The sequence below is a fragment of the Diabrotica virgifera genome, chromosome 7, assembly GCF_917563875.1.
Source record: "Diabrotica virgifera virgifera chromosome 7, PGI_DIABVI_V3a".
NCBI classification, from domain to species: domain Eukaryota; kingdom Metazoa; phylum Arthropoda; class Insecta; order Coleoptera; family Chrysomelidae; genus Diabrotica; species Diabrotica virgifera.
The window spans coordinates 174,479,076-174,502,627 of NC_065449.1; the positions used below are offsets into that span (position 1 = coordinate 174,479,076).

The following is a 23,552-nucleotide window of genomic DNA, read 5'->3' on the forward strand; positions in this document are numbered from 1 at the left end:
GAATGAACTATCTTTTAGTAAAGTCGTCCCAGGAACGCAACTCATCAATATTGGAAATATCATTTTAAAGTCTTCTACTTTAAAATGTATAAGACATGTCTGAATTGCCGATATAAATGATTTTGATTTTAATGTAAAAATTATATTTTGTAACGCAAACACTTATATATCGGACAAAACGTTTGGAAAAATGGAAAGAAATCAATAAAAAAATCATTTTTTCAGAATGACGGATACAACTATTTTAGTTGTATATTATTATTTATATTCACATACTTGCATTTGTATATGTGTTACAGTTCAAGTTGATTCTCAGTTAGAGTTGACTCCAACTAGTTGGACTCAACTCTAACTGAAACGAGCAGTAAAAGTTGATTTTAAAAATGTAAATCAACTTTTACTAGTTGGAGTTGACTCTTTCTGAATCGATTGAGTAAATATTGATTATACGAGAATCTCAAGTGCATTTTTGATGAGTGTGCGTTTCTTTGTTTTGACCGTTTCAACTACCTACTTATTAGTATAGTCTGTAACGTCGCCCCGTTAGGTAAATTATTCTGATTCTATTTTTTGCACAAACTTACTCAAAGAAATACATCCGTATAACAATCCTTATAACAAATACACAGGGTGTCACGCGGTACCGCGGTCGAAAAATTGTTTAACCAATTTTTGTTAACCAAATTCACAAAAACAATTTTTATCTACTCTATCTCATATTATGTAAAGCAGCGGTTCTCAATCTCTGGTACATGTACGACTGGTGGTACATATTATTATTTGCGGTGGTACACAAAACATACAAAGACTTAAATAGTAGTACATAGTAAGTCTTGATTATACAATCTAAAAATATAGAAATACAATAAAAGAGACTAATGGATGAAAGAAGAAAATGCAAGCAGCACAAAGCAATGTACAAAGCATTAAATAGAACCATTAAACAAAAAATAAAAATTGCAAAAGAAAAATGGATAACAGAACAATGTGAAGAAATTGAAAACTTATATAAAAAACATGATGACTTCCATCTGTATAAGAAACTCAGGGAATTCACAGGCACGACATACTCACAAGGACCAAATAATCTAATCACCGCAGAAGGCAAACTGATTTCAAGCCTGAAGAACAAATACACATGTGGGAAGACTATATAAAGGAACTCTCCTATGACATCAGGGAACCTCCTACATTAAATGCCGAAAACGATGAAGGTCTTCCAATACTGAAGTCCGAACTGGAATATGCTCTACGTCTACGTCAACTAAAAAACAACAAATCTGTAGGAAAAGATGAAATACCAGCTGAGCTATTAAAGTTAATCAACGAGGAAAACTTAGACCTTCTTCTTGGACTATTTGATAATGTTTACAATACAGGGACTATCCCTAAAATATGGCTTGAATCAGTCTTCATACCACTGCCTAAAAAGAAGAACGCCAAATTATGCCAGGACTTCCGCCTTATAAGTATGTTAAATAACATTCTGAATCTTTTCTTGCGTATCATACAAAACAGAATATATTATAAAAAATGTGATGAGGTCACCGGTCAAGAACAATTTGGCTTCAGGAAAGGTATGGGGACACGAGAAGCAATATTCTGTCTTCAAACTCTGGCCTTTGGGTTCCCGTTCACCAAGCCTGTCTATTCTGCCAGTCTTCTTTAGATTAATTTCTTGGTGACATTGCTTTTGAGATTCCTTGGATCCATGTTGTTGGTGGTCGTCCTCGTTTTCTTTTCTCTGGTGGTACCCATTCTAATATCTTTTGGGTAGTCTTTCTTCCCCCATACGTCTAACATGTCCGTACCATATTAGTTGCTGTTTTTCGATGTCTTCTATAATTGATCTTTGTACTTTCATTTGTCTTCTGATGTCCTCATTTTCACATGTTCTAATCTGGACTTTCTCGCTGCTCTCCACCAAAAGTCCATTTCAACTGCCAATAGATTACCTTTAAGTTTTTGTGATAAATGCCACACTTCTGAGCCATAGACGATTACTGGTTTTAATATGGTATTATATATTCTTTTTTCGTTTCCGGTCTTATATTTTTTTTGTTATAAGAATATCAAAGAACAAAAATTTACTTCTTCCAATAAATATGTGAAACACCAACAGCTTGAATACGTAAGCCAGTATCAATATCTTGGTTGCTGGTTCAACAATCAACTTAATTATAAACAAGATGTCAAGAGCGAGAATAGAGGTAGCCTGACAGGGGTTTATCAAAATTAAAAGCTTATTTTGTAACAGTAACATTAATATCAACCTTAGATGTCGTTTTCTGTTGCTATGTGTGGTCAATACTTTTGTATGGAACGGAGGCCTGGACACAACACAATACTGATGAACAAGTTGGACGCCTTTGAACTCTGGCTTTATAGAAGAGACTTATAGAGAAACTAACTTGGACAACCCACACCACCAACGAATATGTTCTGAGGAGAATACGTACAGATAGGGAACTGCTAAAAATCATTAAAATCAGAAAAGTTAGCTACCTGGGACACATAATGAGAAACGAAAAGTACCGCCTCACGCAACTGATCATCCAGGGTAAGATTGAAGGAAAACGGGGTCCCGATAGGCGCCAGATTTCATTTCTTAGAAATATCAGAGACTGGACCGGCCTTGATTCAACATCTTTGTTTAGAGCCGCATTGGACAGAGACAGATTTGCCAGTGTAGTCGCTAACCTCCACTAAAGGAGAAAGCACCACAAGAAGAAGAACTTTCGCCTTCTCATGGTGAGGACATGTGAGAAATAAATTACAAAAAAGTTTTGACAGCTTTGTGGTTTGACAGAAGTTTGAATTTTTAAATGTCAAAATGCTGCAATGGTGCATCTCACTCGCACTCACATTGATAGCTGCCTCAATACGCTCCTGGCGCTCATTGTTAATAATTAAAAATAACCGCTTAGTAATAAAATAATGACCAACATTTCTTCAGTATCTTGTAGGGGGGTCGTTAAAATTTTATTTGGTGACTTTCTGACTTTCATAATAATAATTTTTAACTGAGTTATTAAGCCTTGAAAATGGTCATTTTCGTATTTTGCAAATTTTAAATCGCGTATAACTCGAGAAAAATAAATTTTACAGAAAAATCACAAAAGATCTCTTTTGCTCTGAATGACCCAAATGATGTAAAGAAAATTGTCCTAAATGATTTTTTTTGTGAGTTTGTTTAAAAAAATTGTTTAAAAAATTTTTCGACCACAGTACCATCTGACACCCTGTGGATTCGTTATAAGGACCTCTTTTTGAGTAAGTTTGTGCAAAAAAATCGAACTGGAATAATTTACCTATCGGAGGCGACGATGACGATACAGTCTGAAATATAAATAGCACAATTTGAACATAATTATATCCAGTAACATTTTTAATTTCTAGAATCGGTCGATTGCGTGAATTAACTTTTACTAAATGTCATTGGGAAGAGTATACTTTAACCAGTTGGAGTCTGCTTTTGGTTTTGCTTAAACAATTATGAACCAAAATTTAGTAAAGATGATTCAAAATTAGTAAGATTGTATATCAATCGACGCAAAGTTAAACGCAGAGTTCAAATATCGACTTCCAGTTCTACTTTAGATTACTTTGGGTGAAAATCTAGGATTTACGAAGTCCAATTACTTGTTGTTAATTAAATTTATTTCAAAAACTGAAATCCTGTATTGTTTTCAATTATATTCATATAAAATAAATAAATACTTTACAGATTTAGTAATTCGTTATTAAATATTGATTCAATTATCGATTAAACATCTAAACCGGCCATCATGCAAAAGTCATCTGTCATTACTGTCACCCAAAATTTTTATTTCGTCTGAAATAAAAAAAATCTTAAATTGCATAATATTTTTTACGATTGGCGATAAAATTTTGTATGCACCACGTCAGTAAAGACTCTTTATCGAACTCGTCTGTTACTCGCCTCGCTCGCTTAGCTCCCTCTGCTCGTAATATCAGACTCGTTCGATAAAGGGTCACTGTACTGACTTGTTACATAAATAACTATTTTACGAGTTATTAAGCCTTGAAAATGGTCATTTTCGCATTTTTCAAATTTTAAATCGCGTATAACTCGACAACAATCAATTTTAGAGAAAAATCACAAAATAACTTTTTGTGCTCAGAATAACCCAAATAATCTAAAAAAAAATATTCGAAGTGAAAAAATTATTTTTGTGAATTTGTCTAAAAAAATTGTTTAAACAATTTATCGATCAAGGTACTGCCTGGCACCCAGTAGATTTGTTATAAGGACCTGTTTTTGAGTAAGTTTGTGCAAAAAATTCGAATCGGAGTAATTTACCTGACGGGGGCGACGATACAGCCTAGCCTAATTTGAACATATTCAGTAACATTTAATTTCTAGAATCGGCTGTTTGTGTGAATCAGAATCAACTTTTACTAAATGGCATTGGGAAGAGTATACTTTTCCTAGTTGGAGTCTACTTTTACTAGTAAATGTTGAATATAAATCTTCATTTTATATTTATAATCAACTTTTACTGAAACCAGCCGTTAGAGTTGACTCGAACTAGTAAAAATCAACTCCAACTGGATAATCAACTTGAACTGTAACATATGCATAAATGCACACTAGGGTGGAACGAAAAATTCGAAGTCATTATTTTTTATGGGGCTAGTGCGAAAAAGTTGTGTTTTGATGTATAATAAAACTGTAAGAAATCTTGTTTGTATTGGACCCTATCTTCAGGTTCCATATTAAATTTAAATTTTTGGGATTAACAAAAAAAATTAAGTTTTAAAAATGTATTTTTTGATCAGTTCTTTGAATCTAAATAATTGTTTTATGATACAATATACATTTTAAGATTGGTAGTCTGATCTTGTGTTAAAAAGCGGCATAATATTTCTGGACTGCAACCTTGAACGAATAAAGCCATCCCTTGATTCTGGTCCACAAAGAGCAGCTGATGCTTCAGTTACTAACTTAACAGTTCTTTCCACGCATTTTGTATGACAAGGGCAGTTTAAGATCTCTATGTTGTTGTATATCCCAGAGTCAATCATAACCCTTACATCTTCATTGGAAATATGTTTTAGCAAAGGAGGAGCCCTAACTTTGAATCCAGAAATAGAAATTAAGTCATTATAATCTGCAGCACTAAAATTTAATGTTGGTATTTTGAACCTCCGGATCTTTTTTTCTTTCTGACTTTCTCTAGCTTTCGGCATTCTGCGTAGTCCTAACTACCGTATATGTTTTCGTTCATTTTTCATCATACCATACCGAGTAATACATTTTCGTGATGGGCAAAATAAGCATTCCTTTGGATAACTGCATCGACAATTTTTCTTTGGTCAACTGGTAGAAATCGTGAATATTGGATCATTCGCCATAAATGTTTCGAACCATCAGAACAGCTAATAGGATACAGTTTTATATAAAACCAAACTGGTGCATACACTTTTTGGATGAAACTTACTAACATAATTAATTGGGGCTGGGACATTCAGTTCCAACATACTGGGGCATAATTAATTGGGGCTTTTCATTCACAGTCATTTGTTCCGAGCTTCTGTCATGTGTCGTCTAATAATAATATATCTACGTCATATGTTATTGGTATTGCCAATGATACAAACCAAAGACATATGACGTAGATATATTAATATTATGTGACACATGACAGAAGCTCGAAACAAATGACAATCGATGAAAAGCCCTATCGAAGCAACCGATTATCAACTGTCAGCCACCTTGCGTGTGATATTTTCCCAGGTTTTTTAAGGCTCAAATCATTAGGATATTTTCCCGCAGCAACTGCTTGACTGATTTGGTAGAAATACTTCTTATCGGTACTAAGGTCTGTTGTTTCTAATAATATTGCTAGGTTGTTTTCTATTGCGACAAAATCGACAACAGCCTTCTCTTCACAGTGTTCCAAAAGTTTCCCTATTGGCCCTGAAAAGCCAAGTGGTCCACTGGTGCGTCCATCTAACTGTTGAATTAAATGACGTAGAGGTAGCTCATTGCAATGAAATAAGGATACTAGCCATTGAAGTGAAGTGCCGCAGTATTTGTGACGTAGATGGTTGGACTGCAACTGTTGACAAAGACGCAATGAATTCTTCTTCATGATCATTTGTATCAGAAGAATTTGAGTCAGACAAGCTGCTACTTATGAAAGGATTAGAGGAATCAACGGTACATGCTTTAAGAATAATTTCGTCAGTATTATATTTTTGAGCACTTGCCTTTGCCTTCAGGGTTCTTTCCATTTTGCTGGTCCAATTGTCATTTTTCGACAGGATCGTTGATCTTAAAGAAAAATTAGCTCATTTTGTGGTACTTTCTTGATTTTATCACAAGTACACACACACACACACAGTTCCAGTCATGTTGCACTTGCAAGCTGCGATATTCAATAACTTTTTACACTCCTTTCGAAACTGGCAAATCTTTTCTATTTATGAATTGGATGCTTGCTGAATTTTTATGTACATATCGCTTAAGATTTTGATATTCTGTATAAATATTTTTAATCATATCTTGAATGCACTTATGCGATAATGTCGGAATAGAAGCTTTTATTCATATTTGTTCTACCCTCGTTGCAACGGCATTCAGGACGTCGGCGATAGATGGGTGGGTCTTTACTATTATTATTATTTGTCAACTTAAGTTCATTACGAATAAAGAGAAAGCACTTTAGAATGTCACATTTAGTTGGTAAAACACGATCATTGAAATTTGATCAGAGCCATATTGATTTTCTCGACAAAAATAAATTTTTATATTTTTTCGTTTTTTAAATCCAATATGGAACCTCCAGATATTTTTTTTATTTCAAAATGCTCTCGCACCAATTGTTTGCATCACCTGACACAACTTTTAAACGATAGCCACAAGAATTCTTTTTTTCTTTTATTTTTTTTACCTTTTTCGTTCCACCCTAATGCACACTCCAAAAAACTGATGTTTTAAAGGGTATTGCTTTAAATCGGATCCACTTTTCTTCCACATTTCTAATTTATTTTCTATTTTTAATCCTTGCGAACTTTTTCTCCGTTTTCTCTATATATTCGGTCCTTATTTGCAAATTACATGTCTCAGCTTATAAGTTCTTATTCTTCCGCTATAGTTTTTGTTGTGTGCTTGCGGTCCTCGACTTTGTTGTTATTCTTGAATAATTCTTCTAGTAAATAATGGTCAATACCTATCTCATAACTTATTTTTACTCTGACATCTTTAACTTTACTCTTTTTTCTCGAAGAACAATTATGAAATTTATTTTATTGCCTTTTCATTTCGTTGAGGAATTGCTTTTGTTATCTCTTGTATTTCTTTGTGCGCAAAGAATGTGTTGGCTATGACTAAATCATTATCTATACAAAACTCTAGAAATATTTTCCATTTTTATTAATTGTGTGTTCTCCGTGCCTATCTTGTCATTTCACGTTTTCGTTTCCCACTCTAGCGTTGAAATTAATGAATACAGAAGTCGTCATTTTTTAATTTATCTGTGCCAACCATTTTTAAATATAAAATGATATTTTATAATAATTATCTAATGAATTTTCCTATCTCGGAGTTCAGTAAATCGGCGCTGTTGATAACAACAAAAATGTTATTGTTATAACACTGAATAAAAAATTTCCGCATAAAAGATATCAAAACCCTAGAAATCTAGTGACAGTGGGTGTTAAATAATAGATTAGAATGGTAAAATGCTATATTCTTTTCCTGTATAATCAAAATTATAAATACCAAATAATATATGATTTTTGTTTAGTAAGTCACAATGATTTCGTCTATAGTTCTTCTCTTATGTGTTTGCTCGAGCGAATATGTTGTGTCAGAAAAAGTAAGTTAGTTTTTTTTAACAAAACCAATAACCAGTCTTACTAACACTAATAATGCCAATATCGATGCATAAACCTATTTTTTATTTATTTTGTTATTTCAAGTTTTTTCTTTTAGATTACTAAACTAATATTAATATACTTCATTATTATTGTTTTGTATTCTGTATATAAAATTATTTTTTACTGCTCTTTAAACACCATAGTATATTCTACCAACATACCGGTAATATATTATTATTGTTACTGTTTTATTCTATTTTTGAAAGAAGTTTCTTTAATAGCATATTTTCTTGGAACATATTGCTCTCTATTTCATTCTCAGTTTAATATTCGTAGATTGTACAGTTTACTTACTTACTTATCCTAGACTTTACACAGTGTATTCTGTTAACCGTTTACCACATCCCAATCGTCATTTCTTCTCGTCCGCGTCGTAACGATCTGCTTCAGTGAGGTCTTTTTCTTATTTATAATAGTCCAGGGTAATAAGGATTTTCTCAGGACACTCAAAGATCCAGGTAGCTGACTACTTTTTTAGTTATTGTAGACCTATAGGAAGAAAACCTACCTGTTTCCTGTCCGTTTTTTAATTACTGACAATTTAATACAAAAATCACGATTTTTTCGATTTTTTACAACCCATTTAAAAACTAAATAGTTCACATGAAATTAAAAATTAAATTTTTTAGAACATTGAAAAACCTTCGAAATGTCGATTTTTGAAAGTAAAAAAGTTAATTTGTTGCTACGCAAACTGCAAAATAAATGAAAATCGTTATTTGTTAATAACTATTACTAAAACTATCATAGAACTTTAGTGTTTCACCCAAAGTTGGGTATTGGGGTTCTTAACAAACCTTTAAAATTTGAGACCGATCCATTAATTAGTTTAAGAATTAATCTATTTGTTTATTTTGCAGAGACCTTTATTTTGCAATAACATAGGGCTGAAAATAATGAAGATAAGGCTATTCTGAGTATGCCAAATGAAAGCAGAAGAGTAAGAGTATTAAAATGTATTAAAAAAAGATAAAAACTTTAATCAACATAATCAAAAATCCTAATGCTAAATTTTTTAAATTTTGTAGTTTATAAACATTTAGAATAACTTTACAAATATTGTCCGTAAGAACAATCTTTTATATATTCGAAAAGCTAGTATTTCAACACGAATTTTTAAATAAAAAAATTTAGCCTGGGTTCATTAGGGACAAAGTTAGCCATGTGTTTTTTAATTCACAGCTAATTTGTTTATAATAGTTAAGGAATTTCATTGATGCCATTTTAAATAATGGGATTTGTATTTTTCGTTAAAATTTTGCATAAGCATTGTATCTTCACAGCACCCTCTACGAGTTTTCAAATTTGTAGTTCAAACGGTTACTAGGGTGAACCTACGAATCTACTGAGTTAAAATACCGAAAAAAACAATTTCAAACTAATACAATTTTCTGTACCTCCGGGTCAACTCAATGGATTTTCATCTTTCTTTTTTTAATTTTCATGTAATTTCTACGTACATTACAAATATGCAATTTGTTTAAACAGTTCTTAAAAAAATATTTTTTTACAAAAATATATTTTTTTAATCATAATATCATTAATGATCATACAAAAAGTTAAAGTTCATTTTAATAAACAAATTATTTTTATTAGATAATTATTTATTGAAGATAATTTATTTATCAAAGTATGCCTTAACTCTTTGTATAATTAATAATGATAGTCTGATTAAAAACATGGATTTTTGTAATGTACAGAAAAATTGCATACAAATTAAGAAAAGATAGATCAAAATATATTCAGTAGATCCCGAGATATAGAAAATGATATTAGTTTTAAGTTGCCTTTTTTAGTTTTTAAACTCGTGCATTTATAAATATGTTTATAAACTACAAAATTTCAAAAATTTGGCATTATTATTTTTGACTATATTAGGTAACTTTTTTATCTCTTTTTAGTACATTTTGATAGTACCTATCACTTTTCTACTTTCATTTGACATACGCAGAATTGCCTTATCTTCATTATTTTCTGTCTTATATTATTGCAAAATAAAGGTCTCCGGGAAAATCAAATAGAATAACTTTTAAACTAATTAATGGGTCGGTCTCAAAATTTAAGGGTTTGTTAAGTACCCCAATACACAACTTTGGGTGAAACACTAAAGTTGTAAAGTTGTTTGAGTAAAATTTATTAACAAATAACGATTTTAACTTATTTTCCATTTTGCGTAGCAACAAATTAATTTTTTAACTTTCAAGAATCGGCATTTTGAAGGCTTTTCAATGTTCTAAAAAACTAAATTTTTTAGTTTTATGTCAACTGTTTAGCTTTTGAATGGGGTGCAAAAAATCGAAAAAATCGCGATTTTTGTACTAAATTGTTAACAATTAAAAAACGGACGCGAACTCTAGGCAGGAAACAGTTAGGTTTTCTTTCTATAGGTCTATAATAACTAAAAAAGTAGTCAGCTAGCTGAATCTTTGAGTGTCCCGAACATGGCCTATTTCTAGCTTATTACCCTGGAGTAATATTGCTGTTTTTATTTGTGTGTTCCTATGATCTAGGACGTCTTCTTCTCTTTCTTCTATTTGGTTTCCAGTTCCAACTGCTTAGCGGTATTCTTTTCTCGTCCACTGTTCGCATGTCTATACCATAGTAATTTTTATTTTTCTGTTTTATCATATAGGGTCGCCTTCACATTCATTAGTTCTCGAATTCGTTCATTTAACACATTACTTTTTCTATTTGTGCTAATCTGCAGCTTGTTTGCCAATACATCATTTTATTTCATTGCATTTATATTGTTTTCCCTTTTTTATTTGTCACCCAAGTCTCTGATACAGTAAACAGCTTTCCATTATTTTCATAAATAAGATTGGTAACGATAATAATTTATTGTTGAGTTACTGTCTTTACTTTTTTATTTTATTTATTATATCCGTTTTATCAGATCCTACATTCTTTAAAGTTACTCCCAAGTATTTATATTCAGTTGTATATTTTATGAAGTTGTTATTTTTACTTTAGGTCTTCTGCGGTGTTTCTAATGACCATGTAAAGCGTTTTATCATTATTAATTTCCCAATCCCATTTCCCAAATTCCTCTTCTAGATATTTCATCATATAGACCATGTCGTCTTTGTGCTCTGGTAGAATAATATGATTATCTTCTTCTTCTTGTAGTGCCTCTCCGTTTCGGATGTTGGCGACCATCATGGCAATCTGTACTTTGCACACTGCTGCTCTGAAAAATTTGTGGTGGTTGTGTTGAACCACGTAAGTAGATTTTTCAGCCACGAAATCCTTCTCCTTCCTGGTCCTCGCTTTCCCTCTACTTTTCCCTGTAAGACCAGTTGCAGCAGTCCATATCTTTCACTGTTCCTCATGATGTGACCGAGGTATTCGATTTTGGCTTTTTTTATTTTGATTAACAGCTCTTTTTCTTTTTGCATTCTCAGCAAAACACCCTCACTAGTAATGTGGTCGGTATAAGATATCTTCAGGATTCGACGATAGAGCCACATCTCAAAAGCCTCAATTTTCTTGCAGGTGGCGTCTGTAAGAGTCCACGACTCAACTCCGTACAACAGTATAGGAAAGATATAACATCGTAGTAATCTGACTTTTATGGGTATCGACAAATCATGACATTTGAACAACTTTGACATTTTTTGAAATGCAGATCTTGCTTTTTCTATCCTACATTTGATTTCTATAGAATGGTCCCAATTTTCATTGACGTTCGTACCAAGGTAGGTATATATTTTTACTCTTTCTATTTGTTAACAATTCACACTGATTCGTCCAAATTCCTGTTTGTTCTTAGAGATAATCATACATTTTGTTTTCTTAGTGTTTAGTGAAAGTCCGCATCTCTGACTGACCTCCGCGATTCTGTTCATCAACTCCTGCAGGGCTTCAGAACTGTCAGCTAATACCACAGTGTCATCTGCGTATCTTATGTTATTGATACATTCTCCATTAATTCGAATTCCGGCCTCGACACCATCCACTGCTTCTTGAAAGATTTCCTCAGAGTAGATCTTAAACAGCAGTGGGGATAGTATACATCCCTGACGGACCCCACGTTTGATTTTGATATCGTCGGATTCTCCTGCCTCCGTCCGGATAGAGGATGTTTGATTCCAGTACAGATTGCTGATAATCCTTAAATCACAGGTGTTAATTCCAATATTGGTTAATATCTCCATCAGCTTGTCGTTCTTTACTGTATCGAACGCTTTATGGTAATCAATGAAACATGCATAAATATCGCAATTTACGTCTCTACATCGTTGAAATAGCACTTGTATACTAAATAGAGCCTCTCTTGTACCCACTGCTTTTCGAAAACCAAACTGTGTTCGGCTGATTTTTTCTTCGCACAGTCTATATATCCTTTGATGTATAATTTTTAGAAATAGTTTTAAAATATGGCTCATTAAGCTGATGGTTCGGAAATCACTGCAGGATACGGACTTTGTTTTCTTTGGTAAAGCAACAAATGTCGACTTCAACCACGTTTTTGGTATTACTCCGCTTAAATATATGTCGTTAACTATTTTGGTTAGGCGTTGAGTACCGTCGGTATTAAATAGTTTTATGAGTTCAGCATGCATTGTCAGGTCCAGGAGCTTTGCCATCTTTTAGTTGTGATATTGCTCTTTCCACTTCATCTGATGTGATTGGTAAGTGGTCATCACATAAGTAGGATGGAGTTTGTTCGGATCTAGTATCATCAAAGAGTTCCTGTATGTATTTCGTCCATATGCTGATTTGTTGATTTCTGTCTGTGATGATATTCCCCTGTTGGTCTCGCAATTTGCTATCTGTGTTGTATTTCTGAAGACCAGCTGCTTGTTTCACCTTCTTATGCATGTTAAACATATCAAATTTTTGCTCTAACGACTCTATCTCTTCACACTGTGATTTTAACCAATTTTCTTTGGCCTTTCTTAGTTCAGTTCTTATTTGTCTCTGAATCGAGTTGTACATTATTTTGTTGTTTTTTGATTTTCTTCTTTCTTCCATAAGTTGTAGTATATTGTCGTTCATCCAACTTTTTCTCATCTCTTTCTTTTCTATTAGATGTTCTTTTCTGATGCTGTTAAAGGTTTCACATATATTTTGGAGTGATTCTTCGGCATTAAATGTTTGCTCCATATTAATTAGCTTCTCTGAAAGAATCTGTGCGACTGTCTCTTTTGTTTTCTTATCTTTTAGTATTCTCACATCGCACTTTTTGTTGCTGTTCTTTTTTGCAACCTTCTTGAATCTAAACCTAAATTTACCAACAACAGGAACATGATCTGATGATACGTCAGCACCGGGGTAACCCTTAACCGATAGGCATCCATTACGGAATCTCTTGTTCACCATTATGTAGTCAATTTGATTCCGTATTACGTTTCCTGGTTGATCTTGCGGGGAGACCCAGGTGTACAAGCGTCTTGGTGGTAGTTTAAAGAATGTGTTTCGTATTGCAAATTCTTCTTCTTCTACAAACAGTTTTAATCTGTCTCCCCTTTCATTTCTCTGTCCCAGACCAAAATCTCCTATGAATTCACCGCTTCTCCCTTCACCAATTTTCGTATTGAAGTCACCCATAATAATAGTTATATCTTCTTTTTTAAGTCGTTTAAGTGACTTTATCAACAACTCATAGAATTTCTCTAGATCTTCTTCTGGTTTATCGCTCGTGGGGGCATACACTTTTAATATATTTAATTTGACGGGGCTAGTATTCAGTTGGATTATTACTAATCTTTCAGAAATAGGTATAACATTTGTAACATATCGACGTAATTGGGGAGACACGATTATTCCAACCCCATATATATGTTGACCATCGTCATTTCCTGAGTGATATACCATGTGGTTGTCAACAACACAAGCACCACTATTTGGCCACCTCATTTCGCTTATGCCCATTATACCGATTCCGAGTCTGGTCATTTCTTGAATGGTATTATGAATTTTTCCAGCCTGATACATTGTCTTCACTTTCCAGGTACATATTTTAATAATCAACTCTGCTGTTCTTAGAGACACTTTTCCAGTTCTGTCACAGGGGTTTCGCTGGGTTGCGACCTGGGAGGCCCTGTGGTCTAAAGGTGGATCACCTCTCCTGCCGAATCTTGGCTTCCGTATTCCATGATTAGTAACTATTTCCACTTTAGTTGGATTTGCCATGATAGCTTTACTAGAGATGTCATCAGGGACCTTTAATGCAGTGGTTTCTCGTTGCCTTCTGCATTCTGATACCGTTGACCACTTTCTTGGTTCTTCCGCCTTTGAGACCAGTTTCCCAGTCTCAGTACAACAGAGTGCCCTTCCATTTACCAGCTCGTCCGCCCGAAGCCGTTGGCCAGTAAATGGTGGATTGCTTATCCCGGCAATATATAATTATAAGCAAACAAAATACTACGGATATAGTAGTCGTCAATGTTTGCTCCCATTTGTCCACATTCTTTGTTCTAGTTTTTTTATTGTTTTATCTATATAAAGTTTAAAGAAGATTGGTGACAGAGACAGCATCCTTGTCGAAGTCCTTTATTAAATTTAGACGGTTCAGAGTAGCTTTTTCCGATTTTAGTTTTACATTCATTGTCTTCGTAAAGTAATTTGACTGTACTTATGTAGGTGTTATAAATACCGTGCTTTTCCATTGCCTTCGACAGGTTGTTAATCGGGACACTATCAGAGGCCTTTCCCAGATCCACCAATATAATGTGCAATTCAGCAGTGAATGCCGTCTTTTTTTCTATGAGCTATTTTACAGAAAATGTATTATCAGTTCGCAGCAGTTTCCCCATTCTTTCTTTAATACATTATTCATACAACCTACCCACCGAAGTGGTAACGCATCTTATTTAAGTGCCATCGCCGCGGCAGAGGTCGGAAATCATCATAGCTATTCGTATTTACGCATACGGTTACCGTAACGCATACTCCGATATAATTATCGGTACTTTTTCATTTCGTTTTTTACGCATGAAGCTTAGGTAATCCATTTTCCATTCTTTCAGTATTTTTCCATAAAATAAGCATGTGTTAAACAGTTGTATTAATTTTTGTTTTATTTGTTCTGCAGGTAAGTCTTCAGGGTCAGTTACTGTGTTATTTTTCATCCTTCTTAACGCAATGCTTATTTCATTTTCAGATGTATATCTCCCCTTTTTGTTTATTTTTCTTTTATTTCGTAAGTTGAGGGAGTACACAAAATGTCGTTTTTCTTGTAACTGTAATTATGAGTAATACGTTAGCCATTCGTATCGGTTCCTATCCTTTTCAGGGATATTAGACCAGGGCGCATCTGTAAAAATATTAGTACATTTGGACGTTGAAAGGTGACTCAAATTTCTTTGCAGAAATTGCTTGAAAATAAATCAAATAATAATATTTGAGTTATCCTCCCTCTCAAAAAGGTCCGGAACATTGATTAAATAATCAAAATGTCAAAAAATTAAGGAAAAATTCGATATTTTTCTTAGTTTTTTAATTATAACTTTAAAAGTATTCATTTCTGAGAAAAGTTGTACTGACATAAAAGTTGCGTAATTAAATTTACTACAATATAGAATTAGCTAAAAATTTAAAAAATAGTCACCCTTGTGGCAAAATAGCAATAATTGTGAAAAAAAAATACAAAAACAAGTATTCGTATTTTACGTTTTTCAACTATTTATGCTACACTTAGGACCTTCATATTTCGCCCTGAAAAACTTTATGATACAGTAAAACAATACTCTAAATTTAATTAAGATCGGTTCAATAGATTTTGCAAAATAAATTTTGCAATCCAGCTTTCGTAAAAAAAATTCATTTTTTCAAAATGTTACAGGACTGAAAATAAAGCAGATAACAAGTTGAAAATTTTTTCGCATATAGAATTGTACTGTACCTTTCATTCGCAATTTTGCAAAATTAAAATCGATTAACACCACGGCGTCAGGAATTTTTTTAAATAATAAACATTAATTATTGGTGCTACGCGCAGGACAGCGGATAGTTTGCTCTGATTGGGTATTCCAATGACCTTTGATAATGATTGATACATTTTAATTTTTTTACATTTCGATATAAATAGATAAATTTGTTTATTGCAAAATAAAAACACATACTCTATCTTTTGAAATAACACTTTTATTAGCAAAAACTTTCTTTGTTCATATATTTTAACTTAAATAATAAAAGTTTATTATTTTTAAACATATGCAATTGTTTAAACAATATTACACAAACAATAATAAAATTAGTTTGATTTTTGTGGAACTAAAATATTAAAATACAACAAAATATAGAGTAAGAAAATAATATATTAGATAAAGATTGGAAGAAATTTTGGTGGAAATCAACTTGTGTGAATCGAACACCGTTGTCCTGCGCGTAGCACCAAAAATTATTGTTTATTTCAAAAATTTTCTGACGCCGTGGTAATTAATCGATTTTAATTTTGAAAATTGCAAATGAAAAGTACAGTACACTTCTATAAGCAAAAAATTTTTTAAAGTTTCTATCTGCTTTATTTTCAGTCCTGTAACATTTTGAAAAAATGAATTTTTTTTGCGAAAGCTGGATTTCAAAATTTATTTTGCAAAATCTATTAAGCCGATCTTAAAGAAATTTACAGTATTGTTTTACTGTATCATAAAGTTTTTCTGGGTGAAACATGAATGTCCTAAGTGTATTATAAATGGTTGAAAGACGTAAAATGCGAATACTTTTTTTGTATGGTTTTTTCGCAATTATTGCTATTTTGCAACCAGGGTAACTATTTTTGAAATTTTCAACCCATTTTATATTGTAGGAAATTTAAATTCTCAACTTTTATGTTAGTACAACTTTTCGCAGAAATGAATGCTTTTAAAGTTATAATCAAAAAACCAAGAAAAAAATCGAATTTTTCCTTAAATTTTTGACATTTTGATTATTTAAACAATGTTCCGGACCTTTTTAAAAGGGAGGATAACTCAAATATTATTATTTGATTTATTTTCAAGCAATTTCTGCAAAAAAATTTGAGTTACCTCTCAACGTCCATCTCAAAACAGATCCGCCCTGGACTATAATTACATCTGCAGTATCTTAACGTTTTCGATGCCTCTCTTGCTTTTGAGTTCTTCATTAAGTTCTGTCTTTACATTTTTTTGCAAAAATCGAAAGGCTAGTATTTATATATACTATAAATTTTTTGTCGAAAAACGACGTTTTTTAGAGTTTGTATGATACGACACAGTTCATAAAAAAGACGTATTAACGTTATTTTAAATTTTTGGTATTATTATAGATATTAAAATTAGTTTAATATTTAAATAAAAATACAGATAAAATGTTTAAGATATACTTGTTTTTTTTCACAATCTTTTTTTTTTCATTACTCTGCCTTCAGCATCTTCTTGGTCGCCTGTAGTCAGTCACTCTTAGTAAGATTTTTTATTCTTCTTCAGTTCAGGTGCCTTCACCACTACGGAGATTGGCAATCATCATAGCTATTTTAACTTTTGAGGTAGTAGCTCTAAATAGTTGTTTTGAGATGCATCCAAACCATTCTCTCAGGTTCTTCGGCCATGAAATTCGTCTTTTTCCAATGCATTTTCTGCCATCTACCTTTCCTTGCATTATGAGTCGCAGGATGCCATACTTCTCGCCCCGCATCACATGTCCGACATACTGTAGTTTTTTTCTTTAATTGTAAGTTCAACTTCCTTCTCTTTACCTATTGTTCTCAGTATTTCATTATTCGTAAATCTGTCTACCCAGGAAATCTTTATAATTCTTCTATAGGTCTACATTTCAAAGGTGTTAAGTCGTCTCATTGTCTCTATATTCAACGTCCATGATTCCACTTCATAGTATAGCACACTGTATATATAACATTTTGTTAGGCGTACTTTGAGAGCTAATGTTAAATCTTTGCTACATAGGACCTTTTTCATTTTCATAAAATTAGAACGTGCTTTTTCGATTCTGACTTTGATTTCTGCAGTGTAGTCATTATTTTCTGTTATAAGTGTTCCTAGGTAAGTGTACTTTTTTACTATTTCGATCTGCTGGCCCTCTACTATCAAGATTTCATTAGTACTTTGGTTCTTTTTACTAATTTTCCTAAACTTCGTCTTTTTGATATTAAGAGAGAGTCCGTACTCTATACTTCACCTTACTATTTTACTCATGAGTCTTTGCAGGTCTTGTAAACTATCGGCTATTATTACTGTATCATCTGTATATCTGATGTTGTTAACCAAGACTCCATTTACTCTTATGCCGATTGTTTCACCTTCCAGAGTTTCTCGCATTACCTTTTCAGAATAAGCGTTAAATACTAGAGGTGACAGTATACAGCCTTGCCTGACTCCTCTCTTTATTTCCATTTATTCAGATGTTTCTTTTTCAATTCTTACTATTGCTCGCTGATTGTAATAATTGTAATAAAGGTGTGTTATTAGTCTTAAATCGCTTTCATCTACGATTTTAGGTTTTATAATTACTATGCGTCGATCATGTTTTACATGCTAAAGCTTTCTTATTTTCCTTTATTTGATTTTCTATATTGTTTCTAATTTGCTGTTTACCAATATTGCTTTTTGTGATTAAACTTTTTCTGGCCATTTTCCCTTCAATGGCTTCTTCTCTTGCTACTTCTATTACTTCTTGATATCTTCGACAAAAAATACGTCGAATCATGTAGCCGTACGGACTAAGATGGGCTGGATATTAAGTCCATCTGGGTGAAAAAAAAGACATTATCAAATTTAGAAAGCAGCAAAGTATAAGATGGCCACGTAGAAGATGGATTGGTTATGTGAAAGAAGACCTTAAAATTCTAAGGGCCAAAAAATGAAGGCAAGTTGCTATGAATCATCCGGAGTGGCCACTTCTTTGAACACGCACCCAGATTCATAAAGTATTTCCGAGTCAGTAATTATCAAGATGATGAAGAAAAAGCACATAAATATTAAAGCAGAGAGAATAACAATGATTTTGTAGTAATTTAAAAAATGAAAACCAAATGTCCAATAGTTTGGGGCGATTTTTTTACTATAATTTTTGGTTAAATGTTGAATACATTTTGTGAATATCTTGTAACTACTGTAGCATTACAAATCTAGAAAATTTTAATATTTATCTTATTTACTAGGTAGGTAGGTACAATTTAAATAATCTGAAGTTTTATAGGTACTATGTTAACTTTCCGTGTCTAACATTCGGTCTGTGAGACGGACCACTTATTTTTACTATTATATCAAAATTGTTAGTTGTGTATCTTCGCCGCCATCAGTAGCTGCCTGATTCGGGTGCCTGTTTTTAGTGTTGAAGTTTGAGTCTTTAGTGTCAAGTGAATATGCAATTATCGGCAAATTTTGTCTCAGAGACCGATGTTGGACGTGACACACTCGATGAAAAAATATTTTATATTAACGAAACAACGTACGAACAAGTCTGATAATTTATAACCAATTGCCAGAATGTATTAAATAGTGTGTTGTTACTGCCTTCTGGTTCTAATTAATTAAAAAGACTAAACACGTCGTACTATACATTATATTTTATTCACTGGTATCCAATATCTAAACAATAACATTAATGATTCATAGCGCCTCGCCTTACTACATACTAACTTCTAATAATTATTTGTATATCTATATATATCCATACTGATTGCTCAGCGTGTTTTTATACCTATCTGAACCATAACAAATATAGTTCAAGTTCACTCGTAATAAACATGTGATACAAACTATAAGCTATTGTTTTTATGTATGTTCAATACCCTAAAGGTTAATAACATCATATTTAAATTATGATTTATACAGAGGGTTCATAATATACCACATCTCCGCCGTTTTTAAAAAAGAAAGTCCTAAGAAGAGAAGAAGAATATTTGACGGTATATTCCTCTTTCCCTTTTACAAAATGTTTATGGTTACCTAATACTATTTTCAAAAATTAAATTTCCTAACTATCCTAACTAACTGTAACATGGTACGTTTCAGAGTTTTTTTTTAATCCTAAAAATTGTTTATTATTATCACTAATTCACTTTCTGTTCCGTCTTGATTTTGAGTCTTTTCTCCATTTACAAAACAGTGTCCACATGAAAACAGTGACTAAACCTATCGGGATTTTTAATATAGTCTTTTAGTGCCTATATGCATCTCCTATAAGCAGGGGAATAATCTAATCTACCTAAATAATTATAAAAATCTCGTATCTAACTAAAAGTCCTAAGCTAAGCTAATATTACTCGAATAAGTAAAAAAAATGTATCCTTTACTCTATTAATAATTCCTGTTTCAGTCTTCTTTTGATTTATTTATATATGTCTTACTAACTTTAAAATAATGTACCTATAATAAAAATGCAATCTCTCTAAAACTTCTAATATGTCTCTATAAAACTTCCAATAACTCTCTTGTACCTATCATAAAGATTTAATCTATGTTGCTGAATGTCTAAAAATTTCACTTTCTGTGTCCCTTTGCTTACTATCTACTAACACTTATTGTAAGATATTGTCTATCCCTAATTCAAACACTTCCATTTTCCGCGAAAATTTAACCTGAATTCATTATATACATTTAAAAATAAGTTATTTATAATTTACATTACTTTAGAGCAAAAAAAATTTACAGCTTTAATTCTTAGACATATTTCAATGATTAGCTACTTATTTGCTTAATATCTTCTTAATTTTGCTTCTTTTCTTGCAATTTTTATGTGTCTTCTTTCATTTTCCCACATATTTTAATAAAAAAATTATCTTTTTTTCTCTTCTTCTTCTTGTCTGGTACTACAACTATATTTCTTCATTTTCTCCACATAATAACACTTCTACAGTGTACATAATTCATCTTCATATACATATTTCATATAACAATCATATATCATTTATCTCATATATCATTTCATATAACATCATAATCATCACTTCATATACTAGCTCCGATACCTTCGTTTTACCTTACTAAAAGAGGCTTCACTCGGATGTCTTAGTTCTCCGCCAATATTAACCCGAATTTTCGCCCTGATCTGTACGCACCATTAAGGTGGTATAGTTAACTCAAAACACGAAATAGGTATTTTATGCGGTTCAAATTCTTCTAAAAATATCACAACCTCAATCCCTTGCTTTGAGGCCGTTGTTTATTCACGAATAATCATGAATAAAATAGGTACCCTTCAAAACACAGAGTGGGTCTCTAATAAGCGTTCAAGCTTCTATAAATCATTAGTACCTTCCTAATTTGACAAGAGCATTGGGTTTCTTATTGTCTCTAGTTGCCTCATAATATTTAGCTTATAATATTGTTAGTTCTTCTTCTTATCTATATAGTCCTCCAGATTCTTTATCTCGACTCTTCAGGTCGGTTCGTTAAAAATATATCTCTTGCTTATAGCAATGTTTGTCTTAAAGCTCTTATATCAACGTATGTCATCACTAATCATTATTCATTAAAAAAATATCATTTATCACTCAAAAAAATATTAATTCAGGTTCATCTCATACAAAATTTAACACAAAATCGATGAAAATGTATCTATAGAATCAATAAATATCAATAATAAAAACAAAATGGCTAATAAAAATTCAATAATAGTATACATATTCGATACAAATTCAATTCAAAATTCAAAAACAGCCTATGCAAAAGTTAGATAAAAATATTCAAAATCAGTGCAAATCTCAAAATTCGATAGAATTTTTTTTGGAAAAAATTCGATATTCCATACAATATTTAAAAATAACCATACTAAAAATCGAAATCGGATAGAGATTTTTCAAATAAATTTAATAACAATTCAAAATTCAATAAAAATTCAAGAATAGCATATATAATAAACTTCTATAAAAATATTCAATTCAAAAATCACTTCATATTTCAAAATTTATAGATATTCTTAAAAAAAAATCGATACTTCATAAAAGATAAATATTCAATGTTCAATAATAATATAAAACGAGGGAAGCATTTTTAATAAAGATAGATATTCTTACTTACATTTTATTTCCACTTTGTCTTTAGACTGTCGCTCACTGGGTTTCCTGTCCATCTTCGCCGTCTCCGTTTCCAATTTGTTGCCGCCATCTCTGCTCCTTTCAGAAGACCTCCTCTAATCTGCAGGATCAGCCATGTATTAAATAGTGTGTTGTTACTGCCTTCTGGTTCTAATTAATTAAAAAGACTAAACACGTCTTACTATACATTATATTTTATTCACTGGTATCCAATATCTAAACAATAACATTAATGATTCATAGCGCCTCGCCTTACTACATACTAACTTCTAATAATTATTTGTATATCTATATATATCCATACTGATTGCTCAGCGTGTTTTTATACCTATCTGAACCATAACAAATATAGTTCAAGTTCACTCGTAATAAACATGTGATACAAACTATAAGCTATTGTTTTTATGTATGTTCAATACCCTAAAGGTTAATAACATCATATTTAAATTATGATTTATACAGAGGGTTCATAATATACCACAAGAAGTAAAAGGTAAAGCAAACTTCAAAAATCGACATTGGAACAATTGAGCTTGTTTTTCACAAATTAGATGTTATGTAACTGTTTTTCATTTCTTTGGTATTTTACTAATGTTTAAGAGGCTTAATAAATTAAAAACAAGTATCATTCTTGTTTAATTTCACTTCTGCAATCAGTAAACAGAACCCTACACTTGAAAGTGTGTCAATGGAAACATTTTTTTATGACGGTCTCTGAGAAGGATGCTAGCTTTAAGCAATAATCATATTATCCGTTCCGGCACGTAGCGTTTCGTTTCCGAAAAATATTGATTTTAATGGTTTTAAATATGAACAATTCATACTCTCCGGAGCGTATAATATCAGACAACTCTTTGTAAAATCGTTTTTCGGAGACTACGCTACGTGCCCGAACGGAGCGGGCATGATAATGGTTCTTGCTTTAATGTTCAGAAAACCTATGTTAGTTGCGGAAGGTTAAGTAAGAATATAATAACTTTTATATGGCTTCACACGGGCAATTTGATTGCTTATTGGCTCGTTTTTCATATATTCCACTGTCACATATTCCACAAATGCCACCTATACTAAATTTACAATTAACATGCAGTATAGAAATATACAATCCAAGACATGTTAAATGCTACTAGGAGCACTCCCGAATCATAATTTACAATGTATACATTTTGGAAATCATGATTTTAGATTTGCAATGAATATACTGTTTTGATTCTACTTATTTTCCATAGATTATGTAAGCATTTAAATTACACTTACCTTTATTTTTAATTATTATTATATAATAATTCTTTTATTGGGATAGCTCAAATTAATACATTATCTGGTTTTACGTCATTCAATCACAGAAATACAAAACCAATACTCAGAGAAAACTCATAGAAAAATAAAATTCAAAAATAAATTATAACTGTATATTAAAAAAAATGATTATACCAAAGAATTAAACACAAATTTTACTAATAAAATAAATTGTAAAACAAACAATCTATGAAATCATTATGCAAATAAATGTAAACAAATTTGAAAAATATCGCAAATTATTGTAAATTAGAAAGTTACCCAGTATAGATACAAAAATGAATTAAAACAGGTAAATCACAAAACAATTTAAAAAATTACGAAATTGTTTATGTAAAAGTTTATGTCCAATTCCACTGGAGTCTTTATGTATACGTCA

General features: G+C 31.8%; 1 protein-coding gene across 1 annotated transcript in view; it reads left to right on the top strand.

The window, feature by feature from the left end:
- The first annotated feature begins 7,679 nt into the window (after nt 1-7,679).
- The window catches only part of LOC126887979 (microfibril-associated glycoprotein 4-like), a 36,544-nt gene continuing 20,671 nt past the window's right edge, over nt 7,680-23,552 (top strand). The window contains exon 1 of the mRNA XM_050655943.1: nt 7,680-7,847. Within this exon, the coding sequence (XP_050511900.1) occupies nt 7,785-7,847 (63 nt within the window). The 5' untranslated portion in view covers nt 7,680-7,784. The remainder of the gene's footprint in view (nt 7,848-23,552) is intronic.